The sequence below is a fragment of the Parasteatoda tepidariorum genome, chromosome 3 (assembly GCF_043381705.1).
Source record: "Parasteatoda tepidariorum isolate YZ-2023 chromosome 3, CAS_Ptep_4.0, whole genome shotgun sequence".
NCBI lineage: Eukaryota > Metazoa > Arthropoda > Arachnida > Araneae > Theridiidae > Parasteatoda > Parasteatoda tepidariorum.
Genome location: NC_092206.1, coordinates 87,839,520 through 87,850,199, shown reverse-complemented (window position 1 = coordinate 87,850,199; position 10,680 = coordinate 87,839,520). Strand labels below are relative to the sequence as shown.

At 30.2% G+C, this 10,680-nt stretch overlaps 1 protein-coding gene across 1 annotated transcript in view; it reads left to right on the top strand.

Moving 5' to 3' along the window:
• Positions 1-9,133, top strand: part of LOC107441044 (astacin-like metalloprotease toxin 5) — an 11,639-nt gene extending 2,506 nt beyond the window's left edge. Inside the window, exons 2-6 of the mRNA XM_016054174.2 lie at positions 910-977; positions 1,850-1,925; positions 2,829-2,943; positions 6,621-6,796; positions 8,871-9,133. Of these exons, the coding sequence (XP_015909660.1) occupies positions 910-977; positions 1,850-1,925; positions 2,829-2,943; positions 6,621-6,796; positions 8,871-9,085 (650 nt within the window). The 3' untranslated portion in view covers positions 9,086-9,133. The remainder of the gene's footprint in view (positions 1-909; positions 978-1,849; positions 1,926-2,828; positions 2,944-6,620; positions 6,797-8,870) is intronic.
• Positions 9,134-10,680: the final 1,547 nt, after the last annotated feature.

Sequence of the window (10,680 nt, the reverse complement as noted above, 5' to 3'; positions counted from 1 at the left end):
TCTTTAACCCCTTGGGGACGGGTGATTCAGAAAAGCATTCGTACAAAATCAGAATCAAGTTGTAATTAAATAAAAAACGGTAACTTAAATGCAATCGTTGCTAATTTGACTGACTTACTTTGCTTTTACTTTAATTATTGTTAGCTTAAATATATGTATAATCAATGTTAATTCAAAGTATAACTAAATAGTTTTATTTTGAACAAAGTATTGGTGAATTAGATAAATCAAAGAATTATAACTCCGCCCACAAATAAACTGTTAAAGAAATACTTTGATTACCAGTTTTATATTTTTACCCTAGTTGATACGATTTTATACTGTCACGTATTTGTGACAGTCGGCGCGAAAGGGTTAAATCTTGAACTAACATTTATTATATCTATGATTAAACTGACAGTACTTAAGAAGGTAAAGGGAAAGTAAGTCTGTCAAATTAACAATGCCTACATTTAAGTTACCGCCTTTTTATTTATTTACATCCTGATTCTGAATTTGTACGAATGCTTTTATGAATCACCCGTCCACAAGGGTTAATGATTCAGCATACATGTAATCTGTACTACAATAGCTCGTCGTAATTTTTTTTAAATTGAAGCGGTAGATATAGAGACAAGTTTGCCCTAGCTTTTATGAAATATATATATATATATATATTGAGAAAAAACTGCCTTGTGTAAAAAAAAAGTATTACAAAATGCTCATGAGGGTAGGTGTGGAAACAGTGGGTGGCAAAATGGTCTGCCGCCTATTGGTACATAGAGACAAAAATTAGTATCAGAAACCACATTTATCTTTCAATGAAATAAAAAAAAATTGTGTCCTTTTGTTAGCTTACTTGTTATTGATGGTTTTAATATTTTTATAATAAGCCCACTTTTATTAAAATGCCTTATTTTCTTTCTATAGTCCCCTTTGACCCAATGATGAATGAGGGGTTATACGACGGAGACTTGGCAGGTGTTGAACTTGACGAAGTAAGTTTCATTCTATTATATACTATTTGTAAATTTTCCCACTTTTCTCTTCTTCGTATCTTTTTTCTCACTGCAGTACGCTTCCATAAGAAATGGGAGTGTAATGGCTTTTTCCTCACGCCATTTCACTCCCATTTCTTATTGAAACGTACTGTAGTGAGAAGAAAGCAAGACTTTCAGCAACCATGGTAACGGAGAGGGGGGAAAGTGGAGAAAGGGGAAAGAGAAGAGGGTTAAAAAAAATGATAGCGTGAAATCTCGTAACTTAAAAATGAAATCTTGTTAAAATCACGTCATCTCGATGTACATTAGGGGTATCAAGTTAATATTTAAGTATAGAGAAACAAAAATGTTTCGAGATATAACAAAAAAAATCTGCCTGATTATCAAACGAAAGTTTTGAAAAAGAAAATTAAATGTTGATTATTCGTGACGTATTAAAAATTCATCAGGTAATCAAACTATTTTTGTTTTCCATCCTATTTTCTTAATTTGTGATTCACCAGATATAGTGTTTGTTCGTGATATCACGTTGGTGATTAATTTGGAATCAATGTACATACTTCTTTTGCAAAGGTTGTAAAAATATATATTAAAAGTAGTGATTGTGGTTCATCTTGAAAAAGAATATTCCTTTCACAAAGTAAAATGAAGAGCAAAAAACTAAGCACTTAAAGTATTATTTTAATTGTTCATAATAATTCTCGAACATTTCTTATTTTCAATTTGTTTTTTTATTGCTTATTAAAGAAAAATTCGTTTGTGTCGTATTTATTTTTCCATGTTCAATTTCATACATATTAATATTGAAGAAATGATTTTAAATGCTTAAATTTATTTTATTTTCGTGTGTTTTTTTTTTTTATTATTAGAATCGAAATGCTATACCAAGAGACTCTCAGAAATGGCCTGGTGGTGTAGTGCCGTACATCATTTCTCCTGAATTGTGTAAGAAAGGATAAAATAATACATTTGAAATAAGTGAAAAAGCTTTCACGTTTAGTGTTAAGGAATTTTTATCTATAAAATACCCGGGTCCTTCTGACTATTTTAAAAGGTTCGAATTCCGGTTTCCATTACTAGCATATAGTAAATACGCCAACTCTACTCTACATATAGTAACTAATGTCGTTATAGTAAACAGATTATTACTGATTGTCCAATAGCGGCAGATTGTTGCTGTTTTCTTTTCATAAAACACAATTATTTATTTTATTTTAAACCATCGGTGAGCAGCTGACCCAATTCTGGGTGTACAACTACTAATGTTTAACTCCGTAGCCTTACAATGCAATTTTGACCCTAATCCATAAGACAAGGGAACTCCGGGACCAAGTATTATGAGTTAGCAGAGGCATGGGAAAAAATAAAGAAAAATAATAGTGAAGGAAATTCTTTTTTTTATATATATCTAAATATATATTTTTATTTATTTATTATTCTTTTATTTACATTAAAGTTTCCGATTAATGGAAAAGGAATGAAAAAGAATACGTAATTGGGTGCCCGCTGGAGAGCTGGAAATTTATTGCCTCTGAAGCATCGTTGCGTTGAAGCAGCCCTAGCGATTGTAATTTTTCAACTTTAGATAACATTTTTTTAAAAATTAATTTGACACCCCTAATAGGTATAATTTCCTGGAATATTTTTAAATTGTATATGTAAAGGGTGATATAAACTGTAAAATGCCCTGTATAATAATTTATTTGAAAACATATGGAATTTAAAAACATAAAACAAATGATAAATAATAAAACAAAACTGTAAGTGTTAGATTTCAGTTTATTTTGAAAGTTGTAGCAAACGTAAGTTATTTTGCGAACAATGATTGTTTTATTTTTTATATTTTAGCGTTTTTTACTTCAGAAATTAAGAGGGCAATGCAGTATATTCAGATGTATACCTGCGTTCGTTTTGTTGAGAGGACGAACCAACAGGATTACGTAAAACTTTTCAAAGGCAATGGGTAAGACTATCATTTCATTTGTTTCAAAGTTCAAAATATTGGCATCGAAACATTAATTCTAAAAAATAAAACACGCATAAAAATTATCTAATAAAATTCATCGAAATTAATTAGAATGAAGTAATTAAAAAATTATCTAAAAATTTATCGATTCTAAGAAATTACCCAGAAAACTAAGGAATCAACAACAATAATACCATGCAACAAAATTTAATAGTCGCAACATACCTAATTAGTTTTATTACACAATAATTCATGTAGTTTTATTTGGGTTTGGGAAAAAAAATACCTGTATCATTTTAAGACGTGAAAGTAAACTTTGAAGAAGTACATGAAAAAATTTATGCAACATTTAGAATTACACGAAAATTCAAGAAACAGTACATTAATTGCACATGAATAAATCTTCTTGAGTTTGTCTTGAGTATGTATATATATATGGGTCATTCTCACAAAAACAGTCATTTTCATGTCCCCAGTATATTTTATGTTTGTTTTACAACTTACGAAAAAAAAAATTTCAGGGAAAGTGTCCTTCAGATTGCTGGCTAACAAAAGAATAAAAATAAAATTATAAATTTTCATTTTTTATTTATTTTAGGTAATTAAAATATACCAATATGTCATTCCCTCACTTGTCCCCACTGCTGATTTATAAAAAGAAAAAAATTGTTTCTGAAATAATTTTTTTTTTTTTACAAATTCGTATTTTTTATTTCAGAATATTGAAATATGGAATTCAGAAAATCAATTTTAAATTTAATTTCTGATAAAATTATTAACACAGCACTATTTTAAACTTTGTCCCCAGTGCTTCGCATCATTCCCTCACAACAATGTTCTTATCTCCAGCAATCTTCTTAGAATAAAAAAAATTTTAATAAAAACTTTAGCATTTAACAACTGGCATCATTGAACAAAATTGCAGTATGTTTCCATCTTCAACTTAAAGAAGCTTTGCTGTGGAATAAATTTGAATGAATCAAACCAGGTAAAATTTTTTACATTTGTCATTCCCTCATGTCATTTTTTAGAGTAAAATAAAATACAACTTCATCGAGAAAGTGGATAATTATATGTTGCTTTCTTGTATGAATATAATTGTATGTGATTGACTTCAGAAATTAATTAGGCCTAACTGTTATTTTTAAATTTTATTGAATTCGTCATTCCCTCACTAGTGTATAAAGTGAGGGAATGACGCTGAAGTGAGGGAATGATTCAAGATGAGTATATTATTAAATTTTTTTTTGTTCAATCGTGCCAGCCAATTTTATTTCCCAAACCTGTAAAAACTATTAAATATATAAGACTAAATTATAATAAATATTAGATATACTTAGTATGTTATCATTTTCAAACTTTAGGTAGATGTAACTTAGATAAAAACATGTATTAAAATAAAATATCATTCCCTCACTATTAGTGTCATTCCCTCACTTTTTAAATAGTGAAAATAATTAATTTACTTATTAATTAATTTGAAAAATAAATTAAAAAATTAATAAATTAATTTATTAAATTAATTAATTTATTTATTAAATTAATTAATTAATAATTAATTATTATAAATTAATTAATTATAAATTAATTATTTAAAAAACTAATTAATTTAAATATTAAGTATAATTTATAGAATATATTCTTTCTTTATAATGCCATTACATATTTCTATTAATATAAAAAGTTTCAGAGCTTTTTATTCACTTTACTTTTTTGGTATTTTATGAACGCAAAAATGACAGTTTTCGTGAGAATGACCCATATATATATTTACTCAAAACTTTTTAAAAGTATATATAACTTATTTGCTGGTAGGTAGGACGTCGGGCTAGTATTCATAAATTCGAATGTTCGTGAAAGCGTAAGTTCGAATCCCGCATTCGGCCAAAGAAAGCAGTGTATTAAATGGTGGCTGGTGCACATTAAATCTTCAGCACGTAAATCTATGCATTATGTTATATAAATGTTCTGTTTCTAAATAACAAAATTTCATCTTGTAAATTAGAAAGTATATAAGATGAAATACTATTTTCTTAGACCGGTATAGCCTGATTGGTATGACACTGGGCTTATGTTCGTGAAATCAAGAGTTCGAATCCAGCTGGCCGAAGAATTCCCGTATTGTAAATGGTGACTGGTACACGTTAAATCTGTCGGAGCCACAAAGTCCTCCATGCTCCCATAACAAAGCAAGGGGGTACTGAATGGGAGATTTCTCTTCTCAGGTTCAGGTCAAAATTATGAACTGTGATGGAAGGAATGGAGTATGAATGGGTCTTCCATGAAAAACGAGCTGTGACGTATGTGTGTGACTGAATTCGTATTCTTTGGCATAGATGTTGCCACTGAAAAACACCCTTTGACTTAAATATTTGTTTGGATTGGCATAACAAGCTTGCTGATATTGGTAATTGGCATTAGTAACAACAATAGCACTGTTTAACTATTTTAAAATCGTTAATGGTTTAAACGGTAATAAGGGTAAATGTGTTTATCATAAAATGCTTCGTAATACGAATTACCTCAAAGTATGAATTACTTTTTAACGAAAACCTTGCTTTTAGCATTAAGTTTTTAGCCATGTGTAATAATAAAAATTAGAAATCGAAATTATTACATGAAATACTAATAAAAGATTTTTAAAAAAAATATTCCATGTGTAAAAAATACCATGTACCTATAAATCAAAAATAAAGAAAAATTTTGTAAGTAAACAAATCTTTTCACTTTTATAAATTTTATGCTTATAAAAACCAAGGAAATGAAATCTTCTGATGAAAAAAAAATCATACCATGTAATTTTCAGGCTAATAATAATACTTCGACAACAATCGAAAGCGATTTTGTACCACTCTTCAAATGAGAAAACTATCATACACTGAAGAGCCAAAAAAACTGGTACAGGCATGAGTATGCAAATAAAGGTGTATGGGGCCAATCAAAGTACAGCCCTGCAATCGGCAACGCGTATATAAGACAACGAGTGTCTAGCACAGTTCTTAGATCGGTTACTGCTGCTACAATGCCAGGTTATACAGATTTAAATGAGTTTGCACGTGGTGTTATAGTCGGCGCACAGGAGATGGGACATAGCAACTCCGAGATAGCAATGAAATTTGGATTTTCACGTACAACCATTTCACGAATATACCGTGAATATCGGAAATCCGGTAAAACATCAAATCTACGACATCTCTGGGGGTCGAAAAAACATCATGCAAGAACGAGATCAACGACGATTGAGGAGAATCATTAAACGTGACAGACCCTTCCACAAATTGCAGCAGATTTCAATGCTGGGCCATCAACAAATGTCCGCTTGCGAACCATTCAACGAAACATCATCGATATGGGCTTTCCATACGGGCTTCCCTACACGATATTAGGCAGGTGTACCAGTTTTTTTGGCTCTTCAGTGTACTATCTGATTTTCTGGTCAATAAGAATGCTTCGACAACAATGGTAAACGATTTTGTACCATTACGTTTTCACGTTATATCGCCAGAACTAATATGTACTTTTTATATTCTAATAATGAAGAACATCATCGTCCTCCTTAAGGGGTTTAATTTAGGTTTCGTTGTTTTAGTTTTGTTCTTTTCATTTCATTGTCTTTTTAATTACAAAACAAAGAAATTGGAGCGTGATTTCTAATAATAATGATATCATATTAGATGCTGGTCTCATTGGGGAAGAACAGGGAGAGAACAATCATTGTCATTGGGAGATGGTTGCCATTGGTTCGGTACGACAACACACGAACTCCTGCACGCTGTTGGCTTTGAACATGAACACAACAGATCAGACAGGGATGATTACTTGAACATCCATTGGGAAAACATTGAAGAAAGTAAGTATTAATCTTCCATACTTATATGAGTTGTTGCGTTTTATTAAGAGAATCGTGAGAAGAAATTAATGTAACTTCAAATTTTTTTAAATTTTTTCTTTCTTTTTGGAATGTAGTTAATTTTGTCTAAGATGTGCAGCAAATGGAAGTAGAAATATATATTTTTTTTCAAAGTAACGGCAGAGATATAAGACTTAGCAAAGACTCAGAAATTTAAAAACAATCTTGCTTTTATCAACTAAGAATACAATACAAACTTAGTCAAAGCATTCACAAACGCCAAAGATTCACTGTTTGTGAATTTCGTTAGCGTTGTCTGACATTCGAAAAACTTAGATTATTGCCTATTTTATTAAAGGCATTGCAAATAGAGCTAGGAATTTATAGGACATAAGAAAGCTGAAAAATATTCAAAGTATTTTACTTATATATAATACCTGACCGAGTTTATTTATTCTAGGTTAATATAATAAGGACAGATATGGTTCCATAAGGTCATATATATCTGCAGTATATGAGCAGCAGTTTTTCTTTATTTTTAATTTTATTACACATAGACATGCAGTATATACATACGTTCTACTGTGCCACATTATAAGCTCCCTAATTTGTCTATAATAATTTCGTTTGATATGGTTATATATTACCCTATAATGTAACACCTGAGGAATATTATAGGTTAATATTAAGGGGAGATATGGGGATATTTATATGCACGGTATATGAGCAAACGTTTTTTTTAACGCTATTATACGTACTTTAAAATATATAACTATACATACTTAAATATTGTGCAGCATAGTAGGCCCCCTAATTCTCTTCTAGAAATATTCGGTTTTAGAAAATCACGGTTCGTCACAAATTTGTCTCAAATTTAAGAAAAAAGGCATAATTTAATAAGCTTATATTCACAGCAATAGTATGATAGTGAAAATTAATAAAAAGTAATTTGTTATTTATAAGAATATTGATAGCATATTTTCAGTTTTTTAAGTATCATACAAACCCTAAAAAATAACTTTCTACATAAATAAAACTGTTCTTGTTTTGGTAGCCAAAAGCACAGTTAACAAATGTGAATTTAAAAAATAACGTTATCATATCAATTTTTGGAACATAATTCTTTGCTTCGAATTCAAAATATTAATGCTCTTAAGAAAGTATTAAATGCTCTGGGGGTGTATTTATAAACATTGGATTTAATTAAAATATCCAATTTATCTTCATATCAATATTTTCAGATTACTTCCTATATACATACTCTGCTTCATGTTCCATATTATTACTAGCAGTAATATTTGAAAACGAAAAAAAATGAGGATCGTCTTAATTAAATTTTAAATCAATATTTTTTACAGAAAAACCAATTAAATGTATGATTAGATTTTGAGTACCGACGATTCTTTCATCATATTTCTCATACATTGCATTTCCTTATACATTCCTAGCCTATGTGAAAAATTAAATTAATTTATTATAGGCAACAAATTAAATTGATACATTATAGATTAAAAATTAAACTAATTCATAATTGTCTACAAATTAAACTGATCCAATATGAGTAACGACTAGAACTAATTTATTATAGGTAACGACTTTGATTTTATTTTATAACCGTCGTTGAACAGCTGACCCAATTTTCTGAGTTTACGACTCTAATGTTCAACATCATAGCTTTGTAATTTTGAACCCAATACAGAGGACAAGGGAACTCCTGGGTCAAGTATTAGAAGAAATTAGCCTTTGTGGAGGACTTCATGATAGAACTAACCACTAAAACCACTAAAGTCTCCTACAGTTAGCTCGACGGCAAAGGAACTCTAACCCACGATCCGTCTACCACTGAGGATAGTTTACGTCAGCTATGTGGTCGGTGCAAGCCGTATGCGGAATTCGTATCGATCAGCCAGTGCTGAGATTCGAACCCGGTTCACCTCATTGGAAGGCGAAAGCTCTATCCCCTGAGCCATCACGGTTCATTGGTAACGAATTGAATTAATTCATGAAAGGTAACAAAATAAACTGAAGAAACTTATTGTAGCTACAAATGTAATAATTTTTTTTCATATTACAGAATGGTATTACGCATTCAAGAAACTCGCTCCTCATGAGAATAGGATTCTTGGACCATTTGACTTCGGTTCCATCATGATGTATGGCAGCAACGCATTCGCCAAGAAACAGGGTCAATACAGTTTTACAGACAAGAAGGGCGGATACGTAAATGATAAAAGGGACACAATGTCTTGGGGTGATGTCAACAAGATTAAAAAGCTGTATAACTGCTAAAAATAATTATTAAATTGCATATAATATAATAAACAGATTTTAATTTTATATTGGATGGTTGTATACATGTTTCATGTTTTGCACTGAACGAGGTGTTTGCTTGAATGAGTACAGAAAGGCCAATTAGTTTTGAAAAAGAAATTTTTTCTTTTTTAATTTGAATGTTTTAATAAAGGAATCAAAATTGATGGACAAAAAAAACTGATTTTAACATATCGTCTTTGAGATTTTTTTTCCAGATACAGCTTGAAATGCGTGTTCAAGAAAATGGACACAGATCAAATTTCGCACTTAAGAAAAGGGATACAGCTTGAAATGCATGTTCAAAAAATGGACACTCTCGAAATATATGATAAGAAAATGGACACAGCTAAAAATGTATGTTCAAAGGAGGGACACACTCGAAATATATGATAAGAAAATGGACACTACTCAGAATGCATGTTCAAAAAATGAACACACTCGAAATACATGATATGAAAATGAACTTAGCTCAAAATGTGCGTTTAAGAAAATGGATGTAGCTCAAAATGCGTCTTTAAGAAAATGGACACAGCTATTTAAAAAATGGTCTTGCATTTGATTCCGTTTTTCATACTTCCCTCATGAAAATTGCGTGTATGTAATGTTTTTTAAGGAATAAAACTAATGAATCAGAATATGATTTTTCCACTGGCGAAATCACTTAGTACAAACAGTAAACGCAACAAATTTTCGAGCAAATTACAGATGCAGCTCAAATGGACTATTTTATTGAAAAAATAAACATAGAACACGATAGAAATAGGTTAGAAATAAAAGGAATTGGTAAGACACATGAAAATAGCGCGAAATAGTGATTAAGGGAACTATCTGTTATGAGAAAAAAAAACTTAAAGCAAAGAGTAAATAAATTCAGTTTCAAATTAGTCCAAGTATAGGAGAAGAAATATAAGACATAAGACAGAAAGAAAATTACACGAAGCAAATTACGAAAACCAAGAAAGAAAAGTTAAATAATAATCTAGAGAAAATTACCACACAATAATGCTCTCGCATAGCTAAGGGCAAGAATTATAACAAACAAAGCATCCAGCAGATCTTAACTCTAAAAATAACAGAATTAGAAACAATATAGACTATATTACAACATAATTTTTTACATATTTAATATTTTGTTCCTGAGGCAACAAACCAGAATTTAGATGAAAAATGAGATTACTGGTGTGATAAACAGAATTAAAAACAATAAAACTTCGGGTTTAGACAGATTACTACCAGAGATCATTTTGTAAATTTTTAAACTTGAACCAACATGGTTTACGTACATCATAAGCAATTGTCTAGTTCTTATTACTTCCCATTACCTTGGAAAATAGCCATAAAAGTTTTCATCCAAAAACTCGGAAGGAACCTGAAAAATTCTGAAATCTATGGACAAATCTCCCTGCTCCCGGCGGAGGGAAGGTCCCGGATAAACTAATCTCAAATAGATTGATATACTACTTAGAAGACGAGCATGACGACCAACATGAATTTAGAAAAAATAGATCAATCTCAGTAGCAATGAAAACACTTATAAATAGTATAAAAACTTCTGAACAAAAAGGAAAATA